At 31.3% G+C, this 20,407-nt stretch overlaps 1 protein-coding gene across 3 annotated transcripts in view; it reads right to left on the reverse strand.

Annotated features, from left to right (window-relative positions):
- Positions 1-1,978: 1,978 nt before the first annotated feature.
- Positions 1,979-20,407, reverse strand: part of LOC130446117 (heterogeneous nuclear ribonucleoprotein L) — a 370,575-nt gene continuing 352,146 nt past the window's right edge. For all 3 annotated transcript variants that reach the window (XM_056782203.1, XM_056782201.1, XM_056782204.1), the window contains one exon: positions 1,979-19,691. In XM_056782203.1, the coding sequence (XP_056638181.1) occupies positions 19,588-19,691 (104 nt within the window). In that variant the 3' untranslated portion in view covers positions 1,979-19,587. The remainder of the gene's footprint in view (positions 19,692-20,407) is intronic.

Raw genomic sequence — 20,407 nt, forward strand, 5'->3', positions numbered from 1 at the left:
AGTTTTCTCTACCAGTTTTCATTCTAATTCATCAGCCTATGTAATCTGTTTCCGGGTCATTTTTGTTCCTGATTTTTACTATCGATTATGTCGTTACCCACTTTTTTATAATGTATGGAAGTTCCAGTATTTTTATTTTTCCTATTGGTCCCAACACCATACACTGTTTTACTTGGTTGGCAAATCTGGTCCTTCTTTGATATTTTGATACATTTTTTATGTATTTTGTGGTAGGAAGCTTAAAATTTCTAGTATTTTTACTTATATCGGGGACTCTTGTGGATGCCTTTTTTAATTTAAATGACATCAATGTTATGCAATAAATAGGGAAACAGAAAACAAAGAGATAAATAAAATATTAGATCTATAGGGGGTGTGATGTAAGAAGTGAATTGTTAGAAGGATTTAAATATACATTTCATAGAAATTAATACACTTATTTTCTTAAATTTTACATTTGCTAATGCTTATACCTTTTTTAAAACATTAAATATAAAATATTCACTTAAATAAGAGTTTAAAGCAGGTACCATTTTGCACTAGTATAGTTTTTTGCACTTTCTGGATAATCATTAAGTGTAGTATAAATATTGAATTAATTTTTGAAGAAAACAGTCTTAACAGATGAGTATTTCATAAAAATTATCACAGCACAGAGAGAAACAAGTGGATAAGGTATAATAAAATGATTAACATTTGAAAAAATATCGGTAATCAATGTATATTGCTTATTTAATAGACTCGACTACAAATTCTTCATTCATTTATTGCCAATATGCAGTATTTCGCATTGTACATACATTAGAACTTATATTAACCTCTATTGAAATCAATTACACTATTTTTAGAATTAATCAACTTATTTTTGCTTAAATGAGTTGATTTTATACAGTCATATTATCATAAGTAAAGGAGTAAAGAGATAATAAGCTGTACATTTGTATACTTCTGTATACACCTTCTGAAGCCCAATGCATACTCTGCACGACGCTCCATTAGGGAAAGCGAGTCCCAAAATTGACACGGTACACTCCTGTTCTCTCGCCTTCCCTCACCTCGAATCTTTGTTGCTCCGCTTAGTGTCGGTTTTTCGAGCGCTAATCAAAGGACGTAACGATGAAAATGACGTTAATAACGTTAATGACGAATAATACTGAACACACTGTTTACACTACCACTACACCAAACTCACAATTACCCTGTCTGAAATGCGTTCTGATAACTAAGTTATCGTGTTCAGAAACTGAATGCAAACTAAAACCTAATAACTTGACTTACCTGCTTTATTTTGAATTTTCCCACCAATATAACTTCTCCCGTGAAAATTAATTCCACCAGGAAAACCTCCTTGACAGGAATCTCCACATTTATTCCTTGACTACTGAACTGGAGTGGGCTGTGAAGATATTTCGGTCCGTCCATATTTCAAATGAGCTAAGTGCTCTCTAAACCGGGCAATAATGGATCTCTTAGTCTGCCCAATATACTGTCTGTCACAATCACCAAAGCTAATTTCACATATACCACTCCTTTCCAAATTTGGCGTTTTATACTTAGGATTACCCAACAATAGTTTTATTGTATTGTTGGATTTATAAATCAATTTAAAACCCACTCTGCTAAATCTTCCTTCCAATCCCTTCGTATAAACAGAATTGAAAGGTACCTTTATCGAGTATTGCCGATAACGCTGCCAGTCGTATTATGACATAAATATTAATAATGTAAAATTGTTAAAAAATGTATCCAACAATAAATTGTTAAATGCATTTCAAAGCATTGAAATTGCTAAATGTAACAAATTCCTTACAACCCACTCTATAGTTTAGTAGACAAGGAATAAATGTGTTAAGTTTCCCGCCAAGGAGGTTTTCCCGCTTGAATTAATTTTCACGGGAGAAGTTATATTGGTGGAAAAATTCAGTATAAAACAGGTAAGCTAAGTTATTAGGTTTTAGTTTGCATTCAGTCTCTGAAGACGACAACTTGGTTATCGAAACGCGCGTCAAACAGTGTAATTATAAGTGTTGGTGTAGTGGTAGTGTAAATAGTGTGTTCAGTATAAATATCACCAAAGGTTCCAGAAATTGGAAGTTAGAGTGCAATAAATATGTTTTGAGTTGTTTGGTATTGTAAATATACAGAAGAAAAAATCTTGAATTTAATCCGTTTCCTGTATAAACGACAGTAGTACAATGTCCATTTTTAATAACCGTAGCGAGCCAATGAATAAATCGTCAAAATGTATGGCTAGCACACGAATTCATTTGCCGGGCGCCTCTAGGAGGCATAAAAGTTATCTAGTGCCCACATCTTGAGTTGTTATACAAGGTTTGACGCAATTATCTCCATATCTATGGGTCCAAAAAGGTTATTCAAGGTCCAAGTTAAAAAAATAGGTGTGCCGATTATTTCGATTTCTGTGGCTCCAAATATATACATAAATATCGTCGAAGTTGTATGGTGAACCTTTTGCGACAATTTTTGTTTTTCTTTGGTTAACCGTTTCCGAGAGGCAGCAGCCCTTAACCATGCACGTAATGTACGGTCAACCGTGAATCTCCCTGTATTATATCTCATATCAAATTCTTGTTTCATTGAAATATCATCAAAAATGAAAAGTTAGTATTATTTATAAATAATTAAACCAGCACACCAAAATCTTCTACATGGGGACGTCAAAGGTACTGAGAGAAAGGCTAGCCCAGGAGTGGTACTAAAAAATCACTGCAAGGTGTAAAAAATTACGTAGCCGCAAATTTCAGGGTTTGTTCTGAATTTCATGTACTATCAGGAAGTTCCAAAAATTAGAAAAATCGCACCACCGAACTTTTTTCTAGAGCTAGCAAAACTTAATTTACAGATAATTTCCTTTCACAATCACTTTTGACCGGTTATCATCAATAGATGTTTTTAGATCAGGTAGTTGGCATTATAAAGCCAAAATGGCTTTCATTTAAAGATAAAATGTATCATCAAGTTAATCAGGCTTCATGAACCTATCAAACTATGAAATCTTCTTAGGAAAGTGCAGCAGCCCATCAACAGATAAATCGTGTCTATCACCTAATTCAAAAATAGTTAGGTCATGATTCGGAGTTCCAGGAATGGGATATAGTACTGCACAATGAATTTCTGGTACCAATATTACCATCAACTAGTAAAGAGATTTTTTTTCTGCCTATAGACATTTACTATAAAGACTATGGTATTATGCATAACCAAGGTTGCTATAATCAGCAAGGATATTCTCAGAAAGAAAGAAAAAAATTCAATATTGCCACGTGCAAACTTTTGTACGTGACTTCCTTTAATTGCCATTTTTTCTTTTTCTAAGTATTTAGAAAAACAGTTCCTAATAGAAGGATATTATTATTTCAAACAATATATTTCGAACGAACACATTATTTTTATCAACGTTTAGAAGAATAATAAAGTTCTAAAGTATGAAAACATGTATATAGATATTCTTTCAAATGTTTACCATGTAGATAGAGTAATGGATTGTGATAGATATAAACTACCACGGCTAGAGGCACAGTTAATTGACTCAACTAATATTTTTTTGGTTACGACATATATTAATAGAGAACGCCAAATTGCATGACAACTACAAAATGAATCAACACAGGAATTTAATCTTACAATCATTAATTATATTCCATTTTAAGCTTTGGATGCTGATAAAAGCTTTCTCCTTTTAATTTTCTAACAATGGAAAAGAAGTATTGAGTAAAAATGTAATTTTTATTTATAACGAATTACTAGAGACCATTGAAATCATTAATACAGTTCAACATAATAATTTCAGCCATTAGTTTGATATTCAACTTAAGAACATAGTGATATGTGTTTAGTTATGTCTCATATGTATTGAAAAATACTGCAAGTTTACGTTAGAACTTTAAGACTTCGGGTAACTTTGACCCAGGCTCAGTAAATTACTATACTTAAACTTATCTCTTGCTTTCTAACATAATCCACCACAAACATATTTATGTGTATTATTGCAGAATTCATGAAAATATATAACAATAATTGTTTGTAGAATTCAATTGTTCCCAGGAAAATTCTTCGTACAGGTTCTAAAAACAGCCAAAATTGAACAAAAGCCCGTTTACTTATAAAAGAGATTATTGATGAAATAAAAAATGTAAAACCAGTAAAACCCATTATTAATAGCTCATAACATAAGGCGCAATTTCAGCTTCTCAGTTTGAAGGGGGGTCACTAATTAAAATTATAAAAAAGGAAGCCCCATTTGTTTGTGTGATATTACCTTTGTATTTCTCATGCCGCCCCATTTTAATTTAATAATGACCTTTTAGCCCTCCATAGGTGGGGCTACTTAGTTGTCTTCCTGTAATTTCAGCACTTCGCTCAAACTGTAGCGAAGTTTTGATGCTTTCCTAAAACTTTTCCTGAAAGTAAGCCATGTTGAAACCGCGTTTGTATAACGTACCAAAGAAGAGATCGATTTAATTAAGAAATAACAAAAAGAAATAGTTTGAAAACCCTAAAGAATGAATTAACAGATGACAAACAGAAAATATATACTTTGATGATTTTTTTACAATAATCTAAAAAAGTTAATTTTTCCTTACCGGTTACACAACAAAAAATTTATTGAATATTCAAATAAATCGTGTTTCACTGCCGGTATTATGGTGGTAATTACATTGTTGTCAGATTTTTCTTTTTCTGGAAAAATAATGAACTTTATTATTTCAAATAGATCACTATGTATATTGTTCGCTTTTCGAAATCCTTAACTTTATACATTTTTTATCGAATGTTCCCTATACCTAAATGCTATAATTTCAGAGTTATAGCCTAGCTATAATTGTGTTATCTCCGCCGAAGAAGAAAGTAATACAATAAATTATTATTGTTGAAATTTATTGGAAGTCGCAATGGATCGTTTATCTGTAAAAGAACGAATCAAAGAACGTATAACATTTCCTTTTTGAAACAGATAAAAAGAGATCTGCGAAAAGAGAACTGGATGTTCAAAGTCAAGAAAGTCTTTACGACTACTATAGCATGAAAAAATTACAAAAATAATATATGTGTGTGTTCAATTTAGCAAATTCTGATGTATTGAACTTATTAGAGCAATGTGTAATGAATACATTATTTTATACTAAAAACGACTCCTAGAAGAAGCTCAATTTGAATTTACTGAGGTTTTTAATGTAGTTTTGACAAAGGAATAATAAAATTATAGATTGTACCTACAAGCATTTTCGGCTCATAAAACATCCTAGCTTTACATCGATGTTAAAAACTTCATGTTAGTATTAAAAGGTTAATGTAAAACCTTGTAGGCTTTTGGTATTTACTTTATTTTTTACTTAACCTAATACAAAATTAAGTACAATTGACTGAGATCAATTTGGAATACCATTGGAAATAGGAAAATTTCTATTTGATGTCCATATAGGTATTACCAATTTTTGTTCTTGTAAATGGTCTCAAGTATAAGTCTTATAATACTCAAAATACTTCTCTTCTTACATTATTTGGTTGGTACAACAAATATCTAACAATTGATTTTTCTAAATTGGCACTAAATCTAAGTAATTTGCAATTATTTTCAATTATTTTGGGAAGTGAAAGTTAGTGTTCGTTCATAAAAAACAATGCATCCGATTTAAAAATAATTGCAAAATTGAATGTCAAAAAAAATTAAAATCCTAGTTTACACATTTAATACTATTTTGATATGAACTAACTATTTATGTCTCATTAGACTATTTCACAATAACGCAGAGCAAGTAGGTCGAAGACAATTGTTTTAAAAAGAAGCTGCTTACACCATACATTTTAACAATATTTTCAGAAAATTCATTTACATTTGTATCAAGTATACGAAATTAGTGAAAAATTTGCAATCTCTATATTTAGTTCTGTTATAATTCCAAAAATTTTTTAACATGTCGTTCGGCCTATTACGTTTTTCTTCAAATATTTTTAATATACTTGTCACATGTGTTTTTTATCACATTCAAGTGTTTAAAGCTATTAATTTTTAATCGACCTTCCACCGATTCTAAAAATAAAAGGAATTAATTTTTTGTGTCATTACGAAAATAAGAAGCTAAAACAAGAAAAAACGTAACGAATAGGAAAAAAATGGAGAAGAAGAGCAGTGCTTTTTTTTATTGGAAACAACGTTTTTAAAAACAATAAACAATTTAATTCGATTTATAAACAAAACTACAACGGTTGAAGTTAAGCAAAAGAATGAATTCATATAATTCAGAATTAATTTTATAATCCAAAGATAATAAGCGTGTTTGATTATGTTACACATTTGTAGGTGTCTCTTGATAATGGATCGTAGACATAACTAGTGAGAAAAAATAGAGCATTGGTGTTGATGAAGAGTGGCATTTTTTAATTATAGGTAGCTACAAATGTAATGGGATTGATATAATATCGTAAATTTCACTAAATTGGCAGAGTAATCTATCTAATATTTATAATAGGAGAGTATTTCCAGTACCCTACGTTGATTATTCATTAAAAAAATATATTTTTTTCCTTTCAAATGAAGTAGGATGTCTAGCGTTGCCAAGCATCCGGATAAAGTCGGACATAGGTAGGCTTTTTGATTGCGTGTCTGGACAAAATAGACGGTGTCCGTCTTGTCCGACTTTTCTTAGGCTTTTTACATTTCGCAAACGAGCGTGGCCGAGCGCAGACTACGAGAGTCTGTCACCCTCGCAGGCCGCAGTTATTTTGCTACATTTACCATATGTACAGAAGAACTCAAAAGTATTTGCTTAGAATTGAACATTCATTTTAAATAAATTCATTTCGTTCAAAGATGCGCTGGCTCTAAGTCGTATTTCCTAAGAAAGGAAAAGAATAGTAGGTACAACCAGGACTTTGAGAGATTTTTTTGAAAAAGAAAACTTAACAAAGGCCATTCTTTTATGGCTATTTATCAAAACTACATCAAAGATACAGATAAGGCTGATGTTTCTGTGAATGAGATTTTGGAAAACTCTTCCAAGATAATGAATAACATAAAAGCAAGGATTGAACACTGAAAGTGACTTTCATTTTGAGAAATTCAAAAAGAACAATGAAAATTCTCCACAGGTGAAGAGGATATTGAAAACATGTATATTATTGCAGTAAAATATTTACGATCTTGGACTGAAAATTTATAGAAACACACAAAAAAATTCACATGGATGACTTTAAAAGATGTATCCAATCATATTACAACGTCAAAATTGACGATACCAAATGTTTTGACCAACTACAGAATCTTTTCTGAACACTAACAAAGGAATAGTTGATTTTAAGAAGCTGTTAGCACATAAGATATCCTAGGATAACCTATTTTAAATCGATGATAAGTGAAGATTGCTTTTCAAAATTCCTAACTATTCGTCAGTATTACTTTGCTATGTCAGGACAAAACGCAACGTTGGAAGAGTTTTTTTCTTGATAGGTCAGCAATGAACAAAAGAACGTAACAGATTACATGTTAACACTGTTGCCTAAATGTTGGTTGTAGAATTAGATTCCAAAGAAGTATATTTTTACAAATACATTTTGAAACAAACTCAGCTTTTAAATTAATTAATAATTTGTATTGTGTAACTCAAACAGAAGAAGTTTTTTTTGTTTTATTGTTTAAATTAAATATAAAAAGTTTTTGATTATTTTTTTTTCAGTTAAAACAGTCTTAGTTGTGCCATTCATAAGAAGAATTTAAATTTTAATATATCTAGAATTTAATTTTGACTGTTTAATCATTATTAATAAAATATTTACCTAAGATTGATTTGGCATTCGATTTTATTTTATTATTTCATTAGAACTTGACAAGATTTATCATAATAATCAATAGCTTTATTTTACATACAATTTTTTTGTCGTATCTATTAATAATGAGGCAAAATCCTCAATAATGTAGAGTGCCCGTTCTTTCTACCCAAATGTCCGGTCAAACTGGCTGGTCTGTCTGGCTATTAGGTTTGGCGACCTTGGAGCCCTTAGATTGTCGATAGCAAATCAATTTCCTTAAAAACTTGATTTAATTCTTTAAATTTGGCAAATAGGAAAAATATTTGAGGAAAAATATTCTGATATTAGATAGAATGAAAATATATTTCACATTCATTATGTATTTCTAATTATCTTAGTCATCACAATTCCCCTTAAATAATACAAAAATTTCGAAGTTTAGAAGTCAATATTGAAAAATCTGTGGGTAAAAAACTAGATTATATTTTTTAAAATATATAAAATTTGCAATATAATGTATTCTTAATGCACTTTTGATTGGACCTCTGATTTATTTTGAAAAAGTCTCCATTGTTGATTACTGATAAATAAATGACTATTTCTCATTTACGACGAATCGATAAATTCCTGTAATTCCTACTAAATAAAGTCGTGACGTAAAAGTTCCGATATATTTTCAATTAATACTAGCTTATACCTATGACATCCCTTAAATATTTAGATGTTAAGAAACCCAAACTATAATTGATACTTTTAAATACAGGTAAGTGTATAATAAGATTAGTTTTATTTTTTTGCAGATGACACAGCTTCATCTTAACAAAACGGGAAAATGGCACTTTAAAGCAAACGAATCGAAATAAGTCCAGGTAACCTTCACCGACCGCGAAGACAAATGACCAGAAGTCACACTAAATAATCAAGCCCTACTATAACGTGATGATGTCAAATATCTTGGCATGCACCTGGCCAAGCGATTAGGAGTAAGAAATCCCAATAATCTTTAAAAAACGAAGTCGTGACCTACGGAATCCCATTGTGGGTATCAGCAGCCAACTCCAATATTGAAATTTTGTAGCGGTTCCAATCGAAGGTCCAACGAATCATCGTAGGTTAAAGCAACTTATCCATAAGTTATAAAAATAGGTTAAGCCTCCACCCAAACACACTGGTATCTAACCTAATGGTGCAACCAACAGTTCAGAGTAGACTCAAAAAGCACAAACCTCACGACTTAATTAGTAGGTTTTATCGAGTGCTAGTGTGTTCCTAATAGCTAAACCTAATTGATCTAGTTATTAATTACAGCTGTAAGAAAAAGTAATCAGTGGATTTCTTTCGAGATGGTCAATTTGTATTGTATTTTCACATAATTTGCTTATTGTAATAATTGTTATAGATTGCAAATAAAGCGGACAGTTAGAGAAATAATAATTATTTTAAACACCCTTTAGATAAATACAAATATTGTAGTGAAGATCTGAAAATATTGTTAAAAATATGCAAGTATTTTACTGCCATTAAACACATATTTACTATGTTATTGACATCGATATTATCATGAACCCCATTGTCTACTATTGTATTATGTTAAATCCTACTGAGGCGCATACATTAGGAAGACATTCAACTAAAATTACACAATTCAACTTTAACATTGAATAATTTGCCAAAAAGCCTTACTACAACATCTGAATCCCCTAAAAACTCATATTTTAGATATGTTGAATATATTTGTTTCCTCTATATATTTTCTGATATGTGATGTATTCATTTTCTGGAAGCTTCTTTTGATTAAATATGCATATTATTGTTATAATTGTATATTAATTCTAGAAAATTCCGATGTTACAGCATCGACTTTTGGACAATTAATCATTTTCATCGTAATTTCTTCTACAGGACGAATTTTTGCTGGCAAAGCGTTTACTAAGTAGTAATGCAAGCTACTGAAGATATAAACAGATTGCTACTAATAACCAACATATATAATTGAAATGTATTCTTTAAATAAAGACAACGTTTATGAAAATTTAAATTATTTTATCACTGAATATTTGTGAAGATTTGAGCAACAATATACAAGGAGTGAGAGAAAACCATCAAAAACATTCCCAAAAACAAAATGTATAAACTAAACATAAAATTTCAGTTGTGGACCTTTCAACTGATATTGTTGTAAGAGGGATGTCCCAATAAAAATATTCGAAACGTCTTAACAACAAAACGGGTTGGAATTTGAATATGCCGTTTTGGGATTACTTCGCGAGATATCAATGAAAACGAATGTACTATCCGGCTTGGTTGTGCGCATGCTCAGGAAATGAGCAATCAGTTGTTTGTTCCGTGTAAATACCGCTTCAGTGCGTGTAAAGATAATTGAGGATCAAATTTCCTACTGCGGATATAACCAATATTCTTCCTCGAAAGATAACCGAAAGAATGTTTATCCGAGAGGCCAGTAACAAAGTGATCTTGGGAGGGGGGCATTGTGGGAACATCGTGAACGATTGTGCATGATAGGTTACCAGAAGAAGTGTCTGCAATTGATTCCCAAGAAGTTCGTAAAAGAAACTGCGTATGGAACTCGCACTACAACACTTTCTTAGAGCGAATTGTCACCAGTGTCGAAAGCTGGTACAATCAATTCGATCCAGGGAAAAAGTTGTGCTCTCGGTAACCATTAACAATCACGTGTACTTATGAAGGGAGTAGTTCTGCCTTCCGATACACAAGTCTGAACGTTTCCAAGTGTATTGGACGAGTAAAAGTGAGAGCAGCTTGAGTATCCTTCCTACAACACGGATAGCGATTCAGCTCGGACGATACAGTAGAGGATTGGATTTCAATGTTCAAATTATACCCACAATGTCGTGAGGTATTTTTCATTTAAACAAGGCTCAACACTTTGGAACTGAAAGAATTTATCTTAGGGGTCTTTCTTGATGTAGTAAGATCCTCTAACAAGAAAAGAGTCGATAATGGATGCACTAGAAGTGTATTCTAAAGTAACAAACTGGATTATAGCAAGGCTAAGAAGAAGAATAGGAATAGAAGTATATGAGACTAGGAAAAGGACTACTAGAGTGTTACAATAAAGATGAATAAGATTGCTAAAGTTCTAGAAAGAAAAAGAATAAAATAAAATCAATAGCGAATACTGACGATGTAACTATACTGATTTTGGGTAGAGACCCACAATCAACAACATTATGAAAAGGGCATTGAAAAATATCATCTTGTAGGTGGAAAAATAACCAACTCTTACTAAAATTACCAAACTTAACTTACTAAAGGAAGCTAAATAATAATATATTCCAAACTTTCATGAAGAATGTATGTGAAGAAAAGCATGAAAAAGGGATTCAACGCTTTAATACCTGTAGATCTTTCTATGGTAATGTACAAACAAAAAGAGTCTCAGAAAAGTGCAAAGAATAGCAGCACTAGGAGTCACCGAAGTCATGAGAAGTACTGCACAAGCAGCACTCGAAGCAATCCTACAGGAAATGGACGAAGTCGGAGAAAAAAGAATATAGGGTCTTCTAGCTCTGACCACAGTACAGATGATCAAAAAAATAGTCTTCAAAAAAAGGGTGCTTTCTAAGAAACTTAGCCTTCAAAAGTCGTAGAGACTAAAAACTGGATGTATACCTTTCAAGCCGAAATCCAACAATAGAGACGGCGTCACACACATAAGGGAAACTGATGAATCCAATAGAATTATAACAATCCACACAGACAGCCTTAAAAACAATAGTGCTTAAAATGACAAAATAAAAAATAGCAATGGACTGTCGCGGACACTCGTGGCACTGGAGTAAACCTCTGCTGGGTACCTTGACACTGTGTAGAGGAAGGAAACTTTAAGGCAGATAGAATTGCAAAAGGTGAGTCAATGGTCGAGACGATGGAATACCAAAGAGACAGTAACGGTGCTTTTACCGATGGAATTTATGAAGATGGAAGATACTATTGACACAAGAATCAGAGTATAACTCAGTGATCACTGGACATTGTACTGTTTGCACAAGACATGGGGAGTAACAACGAAAAAAATGCAAAAAATGTAACGGAGAGGAAGAGACTGATTTGCCTTGATAAAAAAACGACGTTATATGTTGGGGGACGACAAAATAAGTTGTTTCCAATAAAATAGCACAGCTAGAAATTGAAAAAGTAAAAAAAATTTCGATAAGGTACTCACATTATTCGATAAAAAAATTTGATTCGATGATCCACGGGAGAATAAGTCATGGTGTTATATAATGTGAACGTTGTATTTGGATATTAGTAGCAACAATGATGATTCCAAAAACAGATTTGACAACTATTTAGCGCACTGATATGTAATAACTATATGTTTTGTTGGCTTATTTCGTATTGATATTTTATTTCATTATAAAATATTGACTTTGAAAATCGCTTATTAAAAAACTTCTCAAACTTACACACTCACACATATCTACCCTTAAAAATATAGTGCTGCAACTGATATATAAAGTGGGACATTGCTGAAATATGCTTTACATGCACTTTTTCTTGTAAATAAATCCGTCATTCATATCATTTAATATTTGCCGATATCACCATTAACAAATTTGGATATTGATGATTGTATATTTCAAGAAAAATATTTTTTCTTAGTAATGAAACCTCAGTACAAATTTTGGGATCCACTTGAGCGCGATAGATGAATAGTTTGCACTCTGTTGGGCAGTTGTATAAGTTTTTTTATAAATAACCATGCGGCTAAGGATTGTGAAAAGTGAAAAACTAAATATGCCAAATTAAAATTAGGTTCATTATTTATTGCAAAGTATTCATTTCAATAATAAGAAGTTGAATTGTTACAAACTGATCATTTTTCAAAGGAAATGATGCACGGATAGTTGAAAACAATACAAGCTGTCAATTTTCATAAAAATACTGAGAGAAGATGCTTTTAGAAGTAGAGGACGCCCACCGATATGCTGACTATACTAAGAGGATGGTTTCCAATTGGATAACAGTTACAAATATTGAGGGAAGGCTATGTCAAGCTGTGGACGTGACTGGCTGATTTAAACTGGTTTGGGACTGTCTGAGCAAATTGAATGAGCTAGGAAAAAAGAAAATTATCCCCCACTGGATCCCGGGACAGATTGGAGTAGAGGAAGGTTAAATAGCAGACAAATAAGTTTCTGGGATAATCTACAGGGTCTATATCCAAAGAAAAACTAATGATAGGTCTCAATCAAAGTAATAATAATTCACGAATATTATCAAGGTTAATATCTCTAGGTTTAGTAGAAGATGAAGGGTGCAGATTCTGCTACATAGATGATGAAACCTCTAACCACATGTTATTGAAGTGTCGAAGATTACAGAAGTCTGTTGCACTACACACTTGTGGGCGTATAAAATGAAGATTTTTGATAGCTAGAGCCATACCACATGTAAAAAGGAGTCAGTTAGAAACACTAAGCAAGAAATTGTTACAAAAGAGATCTTCTGGGCCATAGAATAAATGACAACCGAAACTTTATAAACATACATACTTGCAAACGGGTAGGTTTTTATCAGAAATAAGATTGGAGAAATTTTCAGATGCTTCTCCCACCACTGACAGAGGAAATATTATAGACTTCTACTCTTCTTATCATCCGTACATTCAAGTTCAATAGGTTCCCACGACGCTCCAGTAAATTCCAATAGCAAAAACTCGGCCAATTCGAAAAGTAATTTCAAGTCTCTTAGTTTTATAGTAGTTAGAGAAAGAAGAAGTAAGCAAACAACCAATTGGGGAAATGAATAAAAATTAGTCTGCCTACGGACAACCTCTGATGGATCACTCAAAATTAGAGTTAATAATGGAAACTTCAAATAAAATAACTAAAATAACTTTTTTGTCACCAGAAATAGTTTAAATTATTAAGTAGGTGAATAAGATTGTAAGAGAAATTGGCACTTTGAATACTGTAAATTACATAAATTATAACAAAATAATAATTATATTCTTCCAATAACTATATACTTCAAGAAAAAAGTGCATGTCTATCAATAACCAAGAACAAAAAATTATTCTCGACTTTTTTTGTAATTGGAGGATTTAATTTGAAACAAAAGCACCATAATTACTACAATTGGTACTTCTAAAACATTTTTAAGTTTTTAAGTTTTTTTTACAAGGTACTGATTGATATGTAATTTCATATATTGGAAGAAACTATTTTTATCAGTATACTTTATTGCTTACTACGATTCACTTTAATAACTAATGGTCTTCATTAACACGACCCTTATCTAATTTCACATTAAAGCTGAGCATGTCACATGTAGACTTTAGTTTTCGGCCTTTCAAAGATTGCAAGCCGTATGATAACTTCTATAAAATATAAACAACGTTTTAGTGACTTCTGACTGCACTGAGGTTCTCTAGGGTTGCAATATTTTCGAAATATGACCAGTCACTCATTTTCCTCTCTTCTCTGTTGTGGCTTTTTGTTGCTTCTCTTCTTGGCCTTCCTTAAATTTTTTAACAATGTTACTAGCACTTTGTGATGAAAATATGCTTTTATCTCTTCCAAAACCATCCATAAGTAGAAGTGAATGTAGTCCTGATAACAATAATGGACATGAATCAGATGAATTTCAACCAAATCTAATAAACACTGACTATCTGAATGAGGTGAATTTTACCCCAAATGGTTTTCTTTACTTTCTAATAACCACCATGAGTTTTCTGGTACTCCAAAAAATGTGAGGAAATTGTTTGAACTATTAAAGCTACTCAATATGATAATCAACAAAGCCAAACCAAGCACAGCCATACAAGAAAGATACAAGTGGTAATAGAGAACCTGAAGCTCCAGAAAAGCAAACTAATAATAATAAGAATGAAGTTAAAAATCTACAGGAATCTAATAAAACCAATCGTGGCACTGAATGTTATGTGATGACAAAAAAAGACCAAGAAAAATTAAGAAAATTCCAGAGAAAAATTATCAGAAGTATATATAGACAAACTAAAATGAATGAAGCAGACTGGAGAATCCGAAATAATAGAGAAATCGATTAAATGCTATGCAATGAAGACGTTGATAGTTTGGCCATATTTAAAGCACGGAGGACAAAGGGATGCCAAAGAATCATGAATGCCAAAATATACAGCAGTAGAAAAAGCGGCAGACCTTGAATAAGATGGACTGATCAAGTTCACGGGGACTTACAAACAATGAATGTGAGCGAATGGTGAAGAACTGACCAATTTGGAGGCGAATCATCGAGAAGGTCAAGGCTCATACCGAGCTGTAGTGCCAATTGGTAAGGGAAGGTAAGGTGAAAAATTGGTTTATCAAGCAATACCTCACAAGTAGGTTTTTTATAGTCAATTGATAACAAACAAGGGCTTCAAATATGAAGTAAAACTACTCAAGTTCTGTAGAGATACTGGTTACATTTACAATTCACAGAATTATCGCGATAAAGGGGATAACATTGAAAGTAAGTTGCAAAGAAATAAGGAGAAATGAACTTCATGGAAGATTATTGAGACAGGGAGCAACCCTGTAAAGGAATAGTTTTAATTCTAACTTGGAAATTGCTGAAATTGTGACGCCCAACGAAACAAGGTATTAAAATTAATCATAGAAGTAACAACTAGAAGATATAATGAGCAAAGAATTCAAGAAAGAATTAATAATTGTCCTAACCTCAAAATGATTGACAGAAGTGGTTAGTCCAATAGAGATACCTCAATATGTATCAAAATAAGGGTAGCCTTTAGTGACCAAATCTCCTCATATTACTCAATTTTGATAATAGGGCGTAATTTAGGGAAGTTATAATAGAGTTGATATTTGCACGAGGAAATATTAACCATATCTGTAGAACATGGAGCAGATCAAGTAGTGTTGAAACGCCACAGGATACCTGAATATACAACTCACGACTTTGAAAAAGAGGAAAAAATTTCAAGGTGCTACGAAAACTATGTCCTCGAAGAAGCAACGAGAAAAAGTTTAGCAGGGGTATAGGTACACTTTAGTTATTATTTTTTAATTATTGCTTATATTTTTATAAAAATTCCAATTATTACTTTTTTATTGTTGTATTATTAATTGTTTTTCCCAAACATTATTTATCAAGTTGTAAAGAAATATATTAAGGTTAAAAAATGTGGATAAATAAAATTTCAATATAAAAGTGATTTAAACAATTTAAATGTATTCCTTGGTACAATTTAGTGAACTTTTAGATGAATAAATTAAATGCTTGATACTGTAGGGCTAGATTTGTTTGAAACATAAAAATAACAAGAGGTTGATTAACCCCATGTGGATACTTAGGAATTTTTCTCTCCACTTTGAACATGTTAAAATGTTAAAAATAAATTTTGGCATTTTTTTCTTATTTTTAGTTCTCTGTTGGCTTCCAATCTTTAGATATTTTCATTTTTCTATTTTCAAAAATAGATATTTTTATGTAGATTCCGTGCTTTGTGTTTTAGTGCTATTATAAAACTGCATATTTACTCAGCAATGTTATACCAACCCTTGATTGAGTTAAAAAAAATTCTCCGAAGAACAAATATCAGCATTTTATTTTAAAGGGTCTCACGACATTCCTAATTCATAAAAAAAATGATCGCCCTGAATAAATAACAGTATTTGTCAAAATATCATTGCTTTGCTGAATTACAAATCTAATCAAAAGCTTAAGATTTGAAAATCGTATCACTAATCGTTGCAAGTAAAATATCAAATTGCGCTATAATTTTTCACATTTTATGTTGGAAAAATGTTATGAAACGGTCGATTTCTAGATGACTTTTCAGTTTATAACAAATTAGATGAATTACAAAGAATAAACGGGGAATTCCATCAAAGCTTTTAGAAACAAGAAAACAATTTGTAGGGCAATGTTAGTATAGGCATTAAATAACCGATACGATGAAATAATTGTAGAATCGATATGTTTGCATTGTCGGACTACTTCAAATCCCTAACGATTTTCTCCGGCAATGTTATTATAAACTTATGCAGGTTTTAAATATGCTATATGATACAGTTACTGGACACTCGAGCGTTTAAGAATATGTATTCATCCAATAATTTGTTAAAAAAATCTTTTTTAATATATAAGCTTGGCATCTAGACCACAAGGAATAGAAAAAAAAGGATATTATTTACAATCATCGAAAATTTATATATAGACAGCTGGTAGGCACCAAATACGGTTCAATCGATGTGTTTGCAGTATGGGATAACTAGAACCCCCTACTAATTTTGTCGGTCAATGTTACTATAGACTTTAAACAAATTAATGTGAAATCGACATTTGAGAATATGTATTCATCTAATAATTTGTTAAAAAATTGTTTTTTAACGTATAAGCTTGGCATCTAGACCACAAGGAACAGAAAAGAATGGATATTATTCGGAATAATCGAAAATTTATAGACGGCTAGTAGTCCCCAAATTCAGTTCAATCAATCTGTTTGCACTATCGAACAATAGAATCCTCTTTTAATTGTCGGACAATGGTTACTATAGACTTTAAATAACCAATACAATGAAAATTAGTATAAAATCAACATGATAAGCGTGTCGGACAAACCTAGTACCTAAATGTTTCGTCCGACAGAAATTTACTATGAAACAATGTTTCAACTGAACCCAAATTTGAATTGTTGGCCATTGCTTTATATGTCTTCGTCAAATCGACCTACAATACTTCGTATTAATTTTGTCGAACGTTGTTATTATAGGTTTTAAATAAACTAAACGATAAACATTCTTGTGGAATCGATATGTTTGCAGTGTCGAACTACTAGAACTCTATTAATTTTATCAGACAATGTTACTAAACTGTGAACTAAATTTTTCATATTTAATAAAAAGTAAACTGGACACACATTAAAGAATATGTGTTCATCTAATAATTTGTTGAAAAAATGTTTTTTAGCCTAAAAGATTGTCATCTAGATCTCAAAGAGCAGAAGAAAACAGATATTGGTTGGAATAATCGAAAATTTATATGGAGACAGTTTGTAATCACCGAATACCGTTAAATCAACGTGTTTGCAATGTCGTACAACTAGAATTCACTATTAATGTTGTCGGAAAATATTCCTATAGGATTTGAATTACCAATACGATAGAATTATAGTGAAATCGACGTGTTTGCACTGTCGGACAACAAGAATTCACTATTAATGTTGTCGGAAAAGATTCCTATAGGATTTGGATAACCAATACGATAAGATCATAGTAAAATCGACATGTTTGCAGTGTCGAATGTACTTCAAATCCCTATCGATCTTGTCGGACAATGTTATTATAAGCTTATGCAGGTTTTAAATAAGCTATATGATGAAAACGATGATATGAATAAATTTTAGTAACTTTATTCAGTATAAAATGTACAGTTACTGGTTCTTTGAACATTTAAGAATATGTATTCATCTAATCATTCGTTAAAAAATTGTTTTTAACGTATAAGCTTGGCATCTAGATCACAAGGAACAGAAAAGAACGGATATTGTTTGGAATCATCGGAAATTTATATACACTTAGACAGCTGGTAGTCACCATATATGGTTGAACCGACGTGTTTGCAGTATCGGATAACTTGAACCCCCTATTAATTTTGTCGGACAATGAGACTATAGACTTTAAATAACGAATGCTTTGAAAACTATTGTAAAATCAACATGCTTTGCGTGTCGGACAAACCTAGTACCTAAAATTTTTGTTGGACAACTATTTTTTTGTATTTACTAAAAAATCTTCCATTTCAGCCTAAACTGGAATTTCTTGTCATTACATTATGTCATAATTTAATCGACATGTTTGCAGTGTCAGATATAATAACTTCTTATTAATTTTGTCAGACAATGTTACTGTAGGTTTTAAATAAGCGATTCGATAGAAATGCATGAAAAATAAAATGTTTAATGTGTCGGACAAAGCTAGTACCTCAAAGTTTTGTCGGACAACAATTTACTATGAAAAAAAAATTTTTTTAACCTTTAATGGAATTGTTGGTCATTATAAGTCATCGTTAAACTGACATGTTTTTTAGTTTGTCAAAAGAAAAGTTACATTTTTCAATAGTGGAATTTTGTCAGACTCCATGTACTTAAACAGCTTTTCAAATTTCATATCGTTTTTTTTTTGTTTCATGTTTCGTGAGCTATAACTTAGTGACTATAATACTTTTTAAAAGTAACCGAGTAACTTTTTTCTGAAGTAATTCATTCATTTTTATAAAACAACTAATAACTTGTAATTAGTTTTATTTGACAAATATAACTAATTTATTGAAATTAGATTTTCATCCATAAACGACGTTTCTTCAATCTTCAATCTTCAATAATTGTAGTATCTAGAAATCTGGCGGTTTTCTCATTTTGATCCAACGTAAATAACACAATTCAAATCGTATTATTTTTTTCTATATTTATATGTAATTAGGATATGTCAATACTAAATATAAGAAATCTTAATATTAAAGGAAACATTTCAATAACATAAAATATTCCGCGGAGTTATTTGTTTGTACCATGAAATAGCCCATTTTAAATAATACTTGTATCGTTCGACATTGGATATCGATTTTACTACAAAGAAGACTATTTTCCTGGTACACACATAATACAAAATCCACAGTTATTTTAGAGTAAAAAATAATAACTTTAAAAATGACATTGGTCAATGAGATTTTCTATTATAAACGAATAACAAAAAACATAAATACTAAACTTAATATTAATCAATTATTTTTAACAAAGTATGGAAAGGATATGTACTGGCTAAAATTTATATGCATAATTAATTAATCCTGTTTTTCTGCAGACGGATCAGAATTATCGCCGTTTTTAATAGACATGCTACGTGATGACGAGAAGCACAGTTTCATTATGAAGGGGAACTTCATTCCTGAAAAAATTATTAATTTATATTAAATATATTTATCAAATAATTCACGACATGGACCATGAAGCCGGTCCTGTTCTATTACGTTACGAGAATATAAAAGTTGGTGAACTCGCCGCGTACAAATGTCCAAAAACGATTATAATGTGACAAATCTATGCATTGTTTATTTTTATAACCTGAGTATGTAGTATGTAGTGGCCGTTTTTTTAGAATCAATTTCTAAAAAGGCCTTTTTGTTTGTTCACGTTCTAGGATACGAACTATCGAGAAATCCTTTGTTTATAAATAGGAGTTTGTTTATCAGTAAATAATTGGATCGGAAAAGTAAATTGTGAATTTAAATAAGTTAATGAATAAGTGGATAATGTAGTGAATGGTGAATTAGTCTTTAGTGCATAGTTTAGTGTTAATGTATGAATAAAGTAAGTAAGTAAAAAACACCGTATTCTCAAATGAGTGTGGTGTTGAGCCTATGCGTAAATCTAAAAGATTTTCTTTCAAAGACAAAATGAATATAGATGTAGCTCAACTGAATGTAATAAAAATGTATAACACGTATTCATGGAGAGGTTTGAATCAACTGAAAATCATCTCCAATTCTTCCTGCGTACAAATAAAAGTACTAGAGCGTACGAGAGTTTGATTCAATTACACTATACATGTTTTTATTTTATTTCCATATCGACCTAACGACGCTCAAAATCATAAACTACAAT

Source organism: Diorhabda sublineata, chromosome 6 (genome assembly GCF_026230105.1).
Source record: "Diorhabda sublineata isolate icDioSubl1.1 chromosome 6, icDioSubl1.1, whole genome shotgun sequence".
Lineage (NCBI taxonomy): Eukaryota > Metazoa > Arthropoda > Insecta > Coleoptera > Chrysomelidae > Diorhabda > Diorhabda sublineata.